General features: G+C 43.0%; 1 protein-coding gene across 1 annotated transcript in view; it reads right to left on the reverse strand.

Moving 5' to 3' along the window:
• Positions 1-14670, reverse strand: part of LOC115361633 (ERC protein 2-like) — a 159653-nt gene that overhangs the window by 104137 nt on the left and 40846 nt on the right. The window contains exon 8 of the mRNA XM_030055142.1: positions 2886-3023. Coding sequence (XP_029911002.1) covers positions 2886-3023 — 138 coding nt within the window. The remainder of the gene's footprint in view (positions 1-2885; positions 3024-14670) is intronic.

Consider the following 14670-nt stretch of genomic DNA (forward strand, 5'->3'; position numbering starts at 1 on the left):
AGCACTGTGGCTAGTGACTGGCTCCAAAAGCAGGTTTGTGACAGGGTGTGTGATTAGCAACACACACACTCGCTCTTGTAAACACATTACACACACCCTGTGTTGACCACAAAGTCTGCAAAGCTCGCCAACGGTTTCCTCATCACAGCTGAATTATATGTAGGCTGCATCAGAAGTGGTTTCTGGGTAAACAGATGGGCCGACACAGAAAAGGGATTTACAGTTTATTGTGCGATTATTCTATTCATTTCAAAGTCTGCCGGCAACAAAAACAAATTTAAGTGATAAAAGATCATTCTAAGTGAAAACATGTAAGTATTGTGTCAGTCAAAATGTTGCAAAGAGAAAGGAACAAACATCAGCCAAAATGTAGTCTACTAATTGACTGATCTCTGACGAACACAGTGTAAACAGTTCAGAATAGATCTAAATTCAATGTAACTCAACTCATTGCCATTCAGCACAGTCAAAGTAAATCAAAAAGTGTCTAAATTTCAAATCCATCAGCCGCCTGAAAGAAAACAGACATACATATGTACACACACACACACACACACACCACACTGATGCCCAAATCCAAGCACCCGGTTGTCCGGTTCCACTTAGAGTGTTTTCCTTGACTCTCTTCCGTTCGTCCTCACTTGAGTTTATACTTGGCAGGCCAAAGCAAACCTAAGTCAAGTTAATCATGCATAGAGAAATACACAAACACAAATGCAAAGACACAAACACAAACACACGCAAACATATGTGCATATTCATGCACACGCAAATGCACATTCCATCCATGCAGTGCTAACCTTTGGCAGCCACTGTGAAACAAGCAGTACAGCCAGACACCTTTTACTGTCCTAATTGGGACTTCTTGTTGCACTGTAAACAGTTAACTAGCAGCCAAGCAGCCATTTTTATCCTGCAGCACCAACAAACACATACACTAGCAACCGTCTTAGCCTGCATTGTCAACAAATGTGTACGAGCAGCCATTTTTCACACACAACTAAACTATGTGATACAGAATCACTGTGGGATTTGACATTTCCATAATCATGTTATAATATAGAAGCCTTAAGGTCATTTGCATAAAAGGCACAATGTCAAGCCTGTCTCCCATTAGAAATCACTGGCAACCTGTATCCATCACTGCAAATAGATAAACACAGCACTAAGAGTTTGTGTATAGATGGAAAAAACAACATCTATCAAAACAAGAATTTGCATCAGGATTCCAGCATTCTGGCTGAGAGGAATTTTCCATGCTTCTCGAAAGTTACTTATTCATGCGGGATTTCTGGAAAACCAATGGGTATGTCTTGGGTAAATGACCTGCATAACGAAATACGGCGCACATTACCGAAACAAAAGGCCACAGTGGCCAAGAAGGCGATTAATCTTTTAGTGTTAGCGGTGGCGGCGGGCTAACTCACTTGCTCTGAGGTGAGGCTTTATGGAGACCAGCTGCTCCCTCACACTGCCAGAGAACAACAAACGCTCAATGTTTACGACCAACATCCAGCCCATCCACTCATACGCAGACTGACACACACTGTATGGTAGTAAATAGTAAAGTGACTGTCTTAATGCCCATGTGCAGTAAATTCAGTTAGGTCTTCTTGATTCCCATGTAAATTGTTCAGCACTATGGTTGTATATATATATATATATACACTATATACTCTTCCTGTCTTCCTGTGCGTATAGATGTATATTGTGCTCATGTGTATCGTATTTACTCAGGCGATGGAGGCCAGCGAATCTTGCTTTGAGCAGCAAGACATTTTGGCAATACACTATACTATTGGGGCCAATAGATAAGGTAAGAGAAGTTTTACATGGACTGTGTACCAGACAAAGTTAGATACAGAGATAATATGTATATAATAATACAACTGGACTGGAGCTGTAAACATCCTCTTGAGACTTTACATCATGCCTGCAATGTGTCTCACACCCTGCTGTACTCAGCATCACAGTTCTTTGATATGTGCACTGTTGTGTTATCTGGTATTGAATGTCAGTCCCTGTCCAATCCTCTGTGACTGTATTTCTCTGTCCAGGCCTGTTTTATTTCTAATCCGCTTTCATATATCTACCATTGCAGTCAGTCATTATTCTTCTATCTCCACCCTTGCATTCCTTGACCTTTCCATCCTTTCCTCCAATGTGAGCCCCCCCAATTTCATCAAGCCTATGTCTGAAGTGCCTTTCGACTTTCCATCCTTCCCTTTCTCCCCCTTAAATCCTCCTCTTATTCTATAGATCATTTCCTCCCTTCATTCAGTACAGTTACAGACAAGGTCAAATCCTCCGTCTACCTTCACCTTAACACTCCCCCTAACTAGTGCCTCCCTTTCTCCACCACTTTTTCACGCAGGACCTCGTCTAGTGTGGTCCAAGGTCTATAAATTACGAGGCTTACTACAGTATGAGCCTGCGTCACATAAAAGCAAGCAACTTAGTTTTGCAACGCTGCCAGTACACCAGTGCTCTAAAAGAACAGCATGTCTGATTGCGTCCAAAAACTTTTCTGGACCAAGTGCTGGTCCTATGGTTGCTGATCATTAACTTTGTTGCCAGACTTCAATAGTTTGTTGTCCCAGATCTGAACGATTTAGATCTAGTTCATCGATATTACGTGGCAAAGTACATAGTTGCTCTGACACACCCCATCCTCTCTCACGTCTCATACTTTCTTCATTTGTCCCTCACTAAATCCCTCCCAGCGAGTTTTCTCTCTTAACTTCTATCCTCAGCCTTCCTTCATGGCCCTTCCTTTCATCTCTTCTCTAACAAACTGGCTATTTTGACCTCTACCTGGCTTTTTTGACAGGGCCTCCTTCCACTCTAACCCTCACCGTTCTTTTATCCCTCCCTCCATTCAGTACCTTTTCTGACAGCGCCTCCTCCAGTGTGGCCAGGGCTGTGTCTGTGTTACTGGAGTCAGTCTGGAGGCCCTTGACCCTCTCCCTCAGCCCTGTCAGCTGCTTGTCCTTATCCTTCAGCTGCTCCAACAGGTTCTCTATCTGGAGAGACAAAGACACAGGAGTGGAGAGAGAGAGAGAGAAAAAGAAAAGTTAATGAGACCAAAAACCATAACAGTCATAAAGATCCTTACCCTCACAGGTCCAATAGTCTAAGGCCACACTAGTCTGGAGAGATCTGAAAATACATCTTTATTGCTCCATTTTGTCCTTTTGTTCACACTAAAATGCCATTTTCATTCACCGAAAATGCTGTCCCAGGTGGATAAATTTGAAAATACCAAAACCAATGTTTTTGCTTTGTATTACAGCTAGTTACAGCTAGTGAAAACAGGGAAAATAGAGAAATTCATGATGCAAGTGTTTTTTTTGTTTGTTTGTTTGTTTTGGTTTTTTTTGGTATTTGGTATTTTATTTACTAGAAACTCTGTGAAAAGAGAAAATAAATTGACACAAAACCGAAATTTTAAGATTCCTCTGGATTAGTGTTAAAGTCCTAAACTGCACCTGAATGTTAAGTTGCACACACACAACATGCCCAAATGTATCATAAGTGAAGATCTCGTGCTACCAACAGCACTAAGAGAAGACATGGTCCCATTGAACACTGATTCATCGAGAAGATGAATCTAGACACTGAATAGTGTGCTCAGCCTTTGGCTCCACTCTCCAATTTCCTGCTGTAATGTCTTCCATTCCGGCCTGGCATCTCAAAGATGAGCAGCAATGAAAGCCTCCACTGTACAGTTTGGTTAAAGACAATTACAGTTGGATCCATGAAGAGATGTCGTCTGCATAGAAGAGTGAATGGAGAGGTGTAAACAACACAGCCAGTGGATTTTGAGGACATCCTGCTTTCTTTTCATCGTCTTGGATTATTCTACTGATAATACAGTCTGTGAAAGAGGTGGTTTAGTGTATCAGTTGTAGTTCTGTACTGAGAGTTAATTTAGCCTATTGACTTAAGGGACTGTGTCTCTGTGTCTGCCTTTCTGTGGCTAACCTCATGTCCCTAAAGTGGCAGTGTAATTACCAGCTGTGGTGTTCAACAGCCTTTATCTGATGAACATCCACCAAACAGAACACAAACACACACAAACACACATGCACACACACACGCGCACGCGCACATACACACACACACACACACACACACACACACACACACAAAATGCTCCAAGCTGTACCAAACAAAACACTAGCAGATGCAGCTGGGGTAGAACACAGTGCAAAACGAAGGGACTCTTGAGGTCTATAAAGCAGTCACAAAGGGAGCGCACATCTGCTGACATGGTGCTTACATGTGGCTTATCAACGTTTCCATCATTTCTACAGGCACACTTTACATGCCATAAATATTTTAGTCAATTTCGTATTGATAAAAGGCCAGTTCAGTTTAGTAACTCTGCAGCCTCTTTGGAGATTTATACAGTAACATACAACATCTATTTTTCCCACTCAGACTTCTTCAGTGGTTTTCTATATAAAGACAAAGCACCATTCACTCACTTCTGCAAAGCATTAATACCATATTTGACCCCAGCTGTCCTATTTCTGAGGGCTTGGATAGTACAAAAGAAACACACATGCTCTCAAAAGAATCATTTAATGAACATGAGAAACCAAAAAAAAAGAGAAAAAAAGAAAAGTACTGCAGGCCACCTAGAGACCACATTTTAACTGAAATTGTGACATGGTAAAAATGTCCAGCGGGGGGAATAAGCTGCATTCCAGTCATGGGTGCATAGATAGATAATGTCCAAATCTCCGCAGCTATTTTACAAACGAATCCAATTAGTCCACAGACTTTTGTGTTCTCTGCTCCCTGGAGGGGAAGAAGGAGGATTTAAGGCGGCCATCTTGGGTTTATCTCTGGAGGGAAAGCAGCAGAGGGAGGTGGGGAAAGCTGCCAGGACCCCTAAGCAGATCTTGATAGGTTAATAACAGTGATTACACCACCAAGCTGAAAGCTCTGGTAGGTCGATTCACAGGCGATAGGGAAATGAACCCCCTTGGGGAATGATGGGAAAGCTTCACACTAGCAAAGCTACTAACTTTCTGAGTAATTTAAATGATTGCAATGGGTGTGTTAGATGGGATTTTAGGCTGGTTACGTGTCTGTGTGCGTGTGTGTGTTGGGGGGGGTGGGTATGTGTGTGCACATGCATGCATGTGTGTTTGAGGAGGGTGGTTATAAGCTCCCTCTCTCACTCACTCATTTAAAGTGCGATGTCTGAAGAGTTGCTTTTCTTAAGGGGCTCATTTCCCAAGGGATCTAGAGTCTTGAGTGCTAATGCTAGTGCCACTTCCCACAGGCTACAAACAGCAAACATGATCTGCACATCATCTCGCACTGGTGAGGGCCGACAGATTACACAAGACTGATGCCTGAGCATGCTTATCTCCACAGGCAGTAAACAAATGTGCAAACACAAACAAATAAATATCTGACTTTGGCCTCTGGTTGTGGCTGGTCCAGACCTTGAAATACCTTGTTCTCCACCCTTCCTAAACACACACAAACACACACTGTAGGTGCACACACATGCACACCCATGCTCCCTGTCCCTCTGGGCACCACAGAGCCCTATTTCAGGTCAAATTGAGCATGTCGCCCCCAGTCTTAGATAAACGATTACATTCTTCACTTGGCTTAGTTTGCTTTGGCCTGGTCACACAAAATAACAACCCACCGATGAAACATTTACCCTTGTCGCCCGGCCTTCCGTGAAATTGTGCAGAAGAAAAAAAATAAATTTCAAAAAAGTTAAACACGACTTGAACCTTGAACTGGTCGCTGAGAGCGAGTCACGTGAGTTATGGATATGGGAAAGAGGCTGAGGAATTCTGAGGGAATTCTCAAAGCCCAAACACACTCTCTGAAGAGAAATGCCTTTTGTGGACAGGCGAGGTGCAGGGCAGCCATATGCCTTTTTGGAAGGCAGAGGGGCCTCCCTTCCAGTAGCTTGGATGTTATGATGAGAAGAACACCAGTCATTCATTTTATCTCTCAGTGTACAAAGCTACCTCAAACTATACTCCCGCATCTCTCTCTCACACACACACAGACACACACACATACACTTTTATCACTAACCGCTGTGCATATGTCATCCCTCTCTCCAACCACACACACCTCCCCTCTAGCAGACCACCTAGGATAGCCAGCTACCATGACTCTCTGGGCCAGGCACTGCAGTGTGGTGCGCCTGTCTCAGTGAGTGTGTATCCTGTTATAAAACCATGACGTCTGTTTCAGTCATCTCCCACACATATGCGGCCCACCACTGTTTACGGCCCTGCTGTTTTGACTGTGATAACTTTATCGACAAGCTGATAGAACAGGAACAGGTTCTCTTTAAAAGTGGGAGTGATAATGCACAGTTACCCTTTGCTGACCTTGGCTTTGAGCGTTCTACAGTGGTAGCTCTCTAGTGCAACTAAATAGCAGAATGCTGTAAGATATTGCAAGGCCGTAGGCTGTAGCAGGGATATTCATTCTTGGGATAAATATAATAAAATTTCACAAAGGTTTCTATTTTAACCTTTTTTTTTTTAAAAAAAAAAAAAAAAAAAAAAAAAAAAAAAGGACAAATATTTAAATCCCCCATGTCCCTTCAGTGGGTTTGTCACTGCAAATGGATGCTGTGCACAAAGCTTTGTGCAAACACACAGAACTTTATTTTCAATTCTAGTGAAAAACACAAGTTTGCCAAAGACTCCAAATACTGTATGTCCTGTTGAATTACAGGGAAAAGTGTATAAAATGATGCACAACATGGACAACAAGATATCTTCCATTTGATGTAATGGCGCAGCCATAAAACAATGGCATTTTCGGTTTGTATGTGTCACTCAGTATAAGTGTGATGCAGCTTCAATAAAGCATTGAAATCAGCAAAGAACTAATGTGATTGTGACATTGTCATGCAATGTGGGAAAAAAATGTCTTTGAGGATACTTAGGGAAAATCAAACATCAAGTGGTTAAAAACCAAGGTACATTTATTTGAAGTGAAAAGGTTAAAAAAACTGTCAACAATACAATTTCCGTGTGCTGCTACACTGCCCACTTCTATCCTCCACAGTCAGTGGGCTTTGAAATCCAGTGGGAACCCAGTTGTTGCATTGTGGTTGCAGCCTGTACAGTATGATCATGATTAAGACAAGCTGAGTCCTAATGTAATGGGAGAGAACTTAGTGAAACAGTATCAGGCCCTGTTCCTCTGGCTAAAAGTCTTGATCTAAAAGCAGCTCGTTCCGGCACAGAACCACAAACCCGGGCGACCCGTCTGTGTTCTATCCAAACTAAGAACTGGAACCGGCTCCGTGTCCTCCCAAGGAATCATTTCTGGAGAACACAAAGGAGACCAGCGTAGAGCGTGACCACCATAAAAATGCGATCATTTGTATTTTTAAAACTCTTTTGGACCAATAAAAATACCAAACAATAATTGGTAACTCTTTCTGAGAGGCAATTCATTTCTCTGCGCTTGTCATCACCTCTGAAAATATGACAGAGACCGTTGTAAAACCCAGAGACCCTGGCAGTGACATGTATGTGCACGCGTGTACACATACACACACACACAGACATACAAACACACACAGGGACAATAACCGCAAACTGAACAATATGTAGTAACACAGTGTACTTCCCCAGAGAAATCTAGGTCACACTCAAACAGAAACATGATGAAAGACTTCATACTGGAAAGATCATACTGCTACTTTGAGTGCTCCACAATCACATACTGTGATCCAAGCAAAGCACGGACATATTAAACTTGGACTTTTATGGTGTCTGTATGTGTGTGGGAGTGTGTAAACATGCACATGCGTGTGTGCTTTACATGTGCATACCGTTCCCATCCCCTGCCATCAGAGCTTGTTGATTCTCAGGTTAATAAGGGACTTCCTCCTAGAACCAAGTGCTCAGATGTGGCTCTTCAAAGAGAAACACAGTTTGGTCATAAAGACGCTAAGGGAAGACAGTGACCTTTTCAATGAGATGAGGGTGTGCCTGCACCTCATGCAACCCCTCCAGCCCCCCACCCCACCCCAACAAGCACACACACACACACACACACACACACACACACACACACACACACACACACACACCTCTCCATCCCACATCTCTCACCATGACACAGACAAACACAGGCAATGGGACAGCTAGGGGAAGCCCTAATGTTGTGTAAGCTGGCGCCCTCCTGTGGCGAATTCCTGCCACAGCCATGTCTCTCAGGTTCAACATCTTGAAGTCTATCTGAAAAAAATATCATGAGTTCATCATATATACATATATATATATATATATATATATATATATTATCTCTGCAGGTTTATTAATTGCATAAAAGCCGACCCTGTTTGTAATACAGGAGACTGGAGTTCAGTTCCCTGAGGGTTGAAATAGCGCACTGTTTTCCTATGAGATGTAAAACATGATCTGTAAATATGGAATAAAAAGATAGAAACAGTCAATGTTTTGGCATCAACAGCCATGTGTCCCTGACACTGAACGCCCACAGCTGACAACTAAATATGTTAAAGCGTGACAATGACAGCGACACACGCAAGGATGTTCCTTGAAGTTCTGTTGAGATAATTACTGAAGGGGAGCTATCCAGTCCCTTGAGTCGACTGACTATGAGTATGAAAGAACAGCCTGACAAAAAAGACTTTGAATGTATAAAATGACACATCTCTTTCTTTCCCCTCGAATGACCTTCCTGATGTCATGCTCGTTTACTTGAGGAATCATTACTCATCTGTTATCGACCGGAACGACAGCACACAATGACTTCATAAGATGAGTGGTGCCCGAGAGGAGGCGGGAGAGAAGGGAGGGTCAAAGTGCAATGCAGAGGTTCTGAAATCATCCACACTTTTCTACAGGAAGAAAAGTCAGTGTCATTCTTTATTTCTGTCAGGGAACACTTTTGAAGTTTTTTTTTTCTCTCTCTGAACTAAATGTCAAAGACATAAAATAGAGCAAAAAGGGACAGAAAAAAGTTCTCTCGCTAAAGAAAGGATGAAATAAAGGCTTATTATGTGTTCTTTTTGATCTGATGGCCAACACTCACCAGCAGGGGAGGGCTGGGCGCAAACGCACAAAAATATGTGTTCTGCCACTGCGTACCTGTGTGTCTGCTGGCATGCCCGCCCATCGCTCACTATATCTGCTCTGCTGGCATGTGCCAAACCACTCTGTGCCCTCCAACCAAAAATGACCATGCATCTGACAGCATCCATTGTTGACATGCCAAGCAGGCATGCCCTGTCCCGTCACAGAGCCATGGAAAAAAAAGATCTGTTGATGTGGGAGTGGGATCGAGTGAGAGAGACAGAATTTTCCACGGGTTTCAGTCCGATTACGAGTAAGGCCTGTGACTCTCACAGAAGCTTCCTCTCTGTTGCCCTTGTATTCATTCTGCCGCTAACCACCAGCGCCTGTTTAGAAATACAAAGACGCTCTGTGTCCATCGTTGACACACACACACACACACACACATATGCATCTCATACGAATGCAAGCATGTATGCACATAAACATATACAAAGGCAGCTAGGCAGTGGCATGAACACTCACAAACAAGAATGTAGTATAAACATATAGCGATAAACACACACACACATTCGCATGTAAACATATACACATACAAAAACAGCATATCAACTCACAAAATGTTCTGTACTTCCATTGTAACATATAAGCTCATTCTGAATGCTGATTTCTGAGGAAGACGCTCATAAATACACAAACAGACGCACAATCAGGCTGTGATTATTATCATAAATGCTGGGCCAGTTTCAGACAACTGGGGCTGCCTATAGCACTTACACCATATGACAAGCAGACATCCTCCCCCTCTGCCCAAACATTCCTCCAGAAAGTCATTCACACACAGACGCTCCACCGCATTCATACATATCAATTAGACACTAACAGACACACACACTGACACATACGAAACACATACGCAGAAAGACGGAGCAAGTGTTGTTTTCACAGTGATTTCTCCTGCTTGGCCACAGGGAAAAGGAGCCGGTTAGAGACTCATGCAGATCCATAGCTGCTCAATGAAGACAGATTGCACTTGTGGAGGCTAATGTGCATGTGTGTGCGTATGAGTGTGTGAATTTGCCTGTGTGTCTGTGTGCTCGGGTGTGAGCTGGCCAAGTTGATCCACGTCCATGCTCTTTAGGCTCAAGACCCTATCTCTGCCCCCCTCGGCAGCGGAATGCTGCAGTGATTGCTGGGTAATTACCTTGACGCTTTATTCCTCTGCTCCCAGCACCATTAGTATTAATTCTTTTCTTTTTCTCCTCTTTGCAGAGAGGGAATGACTTTGATGCTTTGATCTGGTGAAAGAAAGAAAGAAAGAAAGAAAGAAAGAAATGGGGCCACCCAGCTGGGACCACAGCAGCTGTGTGTCTATGTCTCTATGTGCTTCTGACCCCGGCCCACTTTACAGTGAGGGGGTCAGACAGGTCAAACCATGAGCCAGCCTACAGTCATACGGCTCATCAGAGAAACTATGGGTCAAACTCTGACCCACTTTCATCTGAGAGGCGTAGAAAGAAACTGGAGCTTCTGGTTCAGGTCTCACAGGCCGCAGTAAAGTATAAGATGCTAACACTGGACTCCAGCTCGTCAGTTGTCAACATGAGGCGGGTCAAGCCGAGCTATGGCTTGTGCCATCGTCAGGCTTCATTCAAGCTAAATTTATCATTGACTAAGAATGTCATCAAACCCCATCTGATTGCTGAACTGATGTGCATGCAGTATGAGTCAGGCGGAAGATGGACTTGAATAATTGTAGGCTGAGATATGAGCCAGTGCTGAGTTTGTCTTGACTGATGTATTGCCTGGCTCCAATCAGCCAGCCTCAGGCGCTCACCATTAACCCTGGCTGATTGCTGATAGGAGCACTGGGGCAGCAAGGGGCCAATCACAGGCTGTTTACCGGAACCCTCCAAGCCCCACACACTTATCTGTATCCATATCTCTGAATTGTGATTGGTCAGGTGGAATCCATTAGGATGAAAGGCATTGGTGGCCTCATCACAGATCTATCGAGATCACACACACACACACACTCGCACACAAGCACACTCGGAGTTGATCTATGAGGGTCTCTGAGACTGGACAAATCACAAGAACAGTGTGTCACTTGCAGTCTCAGATATGTAGTTTTAAGACACATATGCTAGCTTTAGACACATTCCTTTCAACATGTAATGCTGCCATCCATGTGCATCACACTCAACAGTGGCAATGTTGTACTGAGGCAGTGTAAAGCACGAGGAAGGAGGGAAAACAGTGTTCACTCAAGACTTTTCAAATCAAGACTTTTTTGTTTTCTTTTATCTCATTTTCACCTTTATCAGATGTTTTCAAAGAAGAGGTAGATGTGAAAAGCTAGAGGACATAGAGTGAGGACAAGCAACACAGGACCCAGGCTGAACTTGAACGCAGGATATCATGCTCACATGGAAGAAACTTTAGACTCAAGAAACTTTAGAGAAATTAGTACTCATATTGCGTTTAAAATCTTACTTTCCTTAAAATACGTGAAAACAAAATCTACCAGAAGCATGAAATAACTCCACTTGTTTCAGATGCAGTTTCAGCTTGTTTGAGCAAGTTTTGTGGGAACAAGTACAAATATGTTGAAACAAGGCAGAATGAAGCAGATCAGCCCAGCAGCATTAAGAAAATGACACTTGATTCTGACACTTGAGTCCTGAGACAAGTTGAACAGCATTGGAAACAAGTGGAATTACCTCATCCCACCAGCAGATTTTTTTTCACTCCTTTGAAGAAAAACAAGATTTTAACGATGAATATGACACCAAACGACTTCTAAAGATGGAGATTGTTTGCAGCTCTGAGCCACCAGAACATCCAAAATCCACCCAATAAAATCCTGCACAAGAAGGTTAATGCAAGCAAAAGAGAGCCATGTGATGATATGCGACAGTAACAAGAGACATGAAAAAGCAGTGAATTACGGCAAAGGTGAAAGCACATAAAACAGTGAAGAATGGAGAGAGAAGAGGAATTGCTCCGCAGAGACAGAGAAAAGTGGGGGAGAGGAAATGGAGAAGGCCAGGGAACATCTCTATTTATCTCTGTCTCTCTCTCTCTCTACTTTTCTTCACTATCAAAGCCCGAGCCATGCGATGACACTAGACCAGAGCCAGCGATGACACCAGGCCAGAGGAAGCGCTGACAGAGCAGGCAGGCAGAGTCTGCGAGCAAGAGGGGGCGTTGAAACAGAGCTGCGCTCCCCTGAGGGAGTCTGGGGGAGACCTGCTAGACACTATCATAACTAACAGAGACCCCTGTGTATAGCGCAACATCCTATAGACCCACACACATGAACACACACACTCAAACATACACACATATGCACAACACAGCCCAAGCAGACGTAACCGAATCTCCCCGTCTGTGGTTGCTATAGGGAGGGAACGTGATAGGGGATACTATACTTCCATGCACACAGCCAGGGTTTTTAAAAGCATGAATATGGATTGAGAAGACCACAATGTTTGAACATGAATAACACATGTATGCCACAACCACACCACAACCGGCTCTGCATGTGTACCCCACCCCCACCCTTAAACTCCCCACCCAAAAAAGAACCAAAAATGAACAAATAAATAAATAAATGCATCATTATGCATTGGTCATGGTCGTGCAGACCAAGGGCTCGAACAGAGAGCCCACTGTTCTCTGTTGTGATACGTAAGACCAAAAATGCCTGCACAAACCCAGCATGCACATTTTTTAAACTTAGACAAGTTGCTCTTTTTTTTCTAGCTAAATGCAGCCTCTAACTATTAGGATCAATCTGGGGCTCAGAATGCAGCAATGACATCATGGTACAGTGCTTTAAGCCATGGTGACTGCTCATAGTGAGGCCCGCAGGGAACGATAACAACCTTCATGCTCTCTGAGACAGAAAATATGACTCCAATGAGTTGTCAGAGCTATCTCACTACAATATAATGCAGAATCTGCAGTGATGCTCCGTAATAATTTCAAAAAATAAAAAGGGTCATTGTACTGCAGAGCACTCTGATGTTCAGTCTCTCCGTCTTTCTCTCCCTCTTCTGACCAAGAGTCTGGGAATCATTTCTCCAGTATGTAAAGTATCACGCATTAAATAGTAATTGCAGCGCTACACTAAGAAGGGCACTTTACCAATCAGAAGTACCACACTTCAAACTTGGACTGGGTCAAACCACTGTTAAACTTCAAAGTGAAAGCAGGCTAACAGATGAAAGTGTGGTTTATGGAATAAGGAAAACAATCTAACGACATATTACGAGCCAAAATTGATACAACAAGAGAGAGAGAGAGAGAAAGAGAAAAAGAAAGAAAGAAAGGAAGAAAGAAAGAAAAAAGAAAAAGAAAGAAAGGACAATAACTAAAGTTATATACAGCAAACAAACTGTTGCCTGTTGAAATGTTTTTCAAACTTCTGTTCCAATTTATATTAAAACCACATCAAAATACAGCAGAATTTTTTTTTTTTTTTTTTTTTTTGTCTTAGACCTCCAGTACTTAAAACCTTATGTCTGCGATGTGGAAGAGCACGTGGCACAGGCAGAAAGTAACACATTATCACACACCAGCTGACCTGTCATCAGCCTGTGTGATCATTACTAACAAAAACCCTGGGTGGCGCGCAATTGGATTTGTTTCCAGTGAAAAGAAAGAGAGTTTGCCGTATTAACAGAGATGCATCATCTTAACCCCAGAGCTGGCCAGAAGGATGACACATGTCCGCCAGCAGCAGCAGAGTATGTGTGTATGTGTGTTTGTGTCTGGTTTAGATATTGACTCTTTCTTTTGTGTCAGTGGGGGAACACAGCTGATTAATAGCCGTATGAACTGTGTGTGGCTGATTCATCACAGGACCTGATACCTTCATGAGGAGGCCAGCAGATAATCAGTGTATTTCCTAATGATCTACTATCCAGCCCATTTTTCATGGTAGCATTAACACTTAACTTTATGGGAGTGTTAAAAATATAAATTTGATAGTGAAGGCTATGGGTTGCCAATCACAAACTCACAGAAGTCTTCACTCAATTAACCCTCAGTTTATCTTTGGCTTTCTGGGTCTACAAGAAGTGTCACTGGCAAAAAAACAGAGGCATTCAGCCTTCAGTTAGGAAAAAGACCCTTGACATTTAGATCAGCGTCTAGGGAAAGCTTCATCTTGCCCTGGGTGGACCTCAAACATACAAGGCCGCTCCGTGTCCTTCACTAAAGGCCAGCAGTGACTTATAGAGCATGAAGCTGGAGAGGAAAGCAGTTCCGACTCCTAGCTCTATTCCCGCCTCCCCTTGGGATTTAGCGCTGTAAGTTATAGCCCCCTAGGACCGCTGCAAAATGAGAAGTTTGGAAAACAAATCAGAAGGATGTGGTCAGTGCATACAGTGCAGCTAATGGAGTGGAACACCTGTTGGTTCACTGTGAAAAAAAAAATATATTTAAAAAACTGGCGTGTCTCTACAGTGTACTGACACCTCGTCTTCTTCTTAATTTGAGCATGGAACATGAGTGTGTAACAGAATATATATCAAATGTAAATTTCACAAGACACTAATGAAATGTGAAAGCAGAGGGGACACTCAGCTACACCGAGCTTCAATCAGTT

This window comes from Myripristis murdjan, chromosome 7 (assembly GCF_902150065.1).
Source record: "Myripristis murdjan chromosome 7, fMyrMur1.1, whole genome shotgun sequence".
In the NCBI taxonomy this organism is placed as follows: domain Eukaryota; kingdom Metazoa; phylum Chordata; class Actinopteri; order Holocentriformes; family Holocentridae; genus Myripristis; species Myripristis murdjan.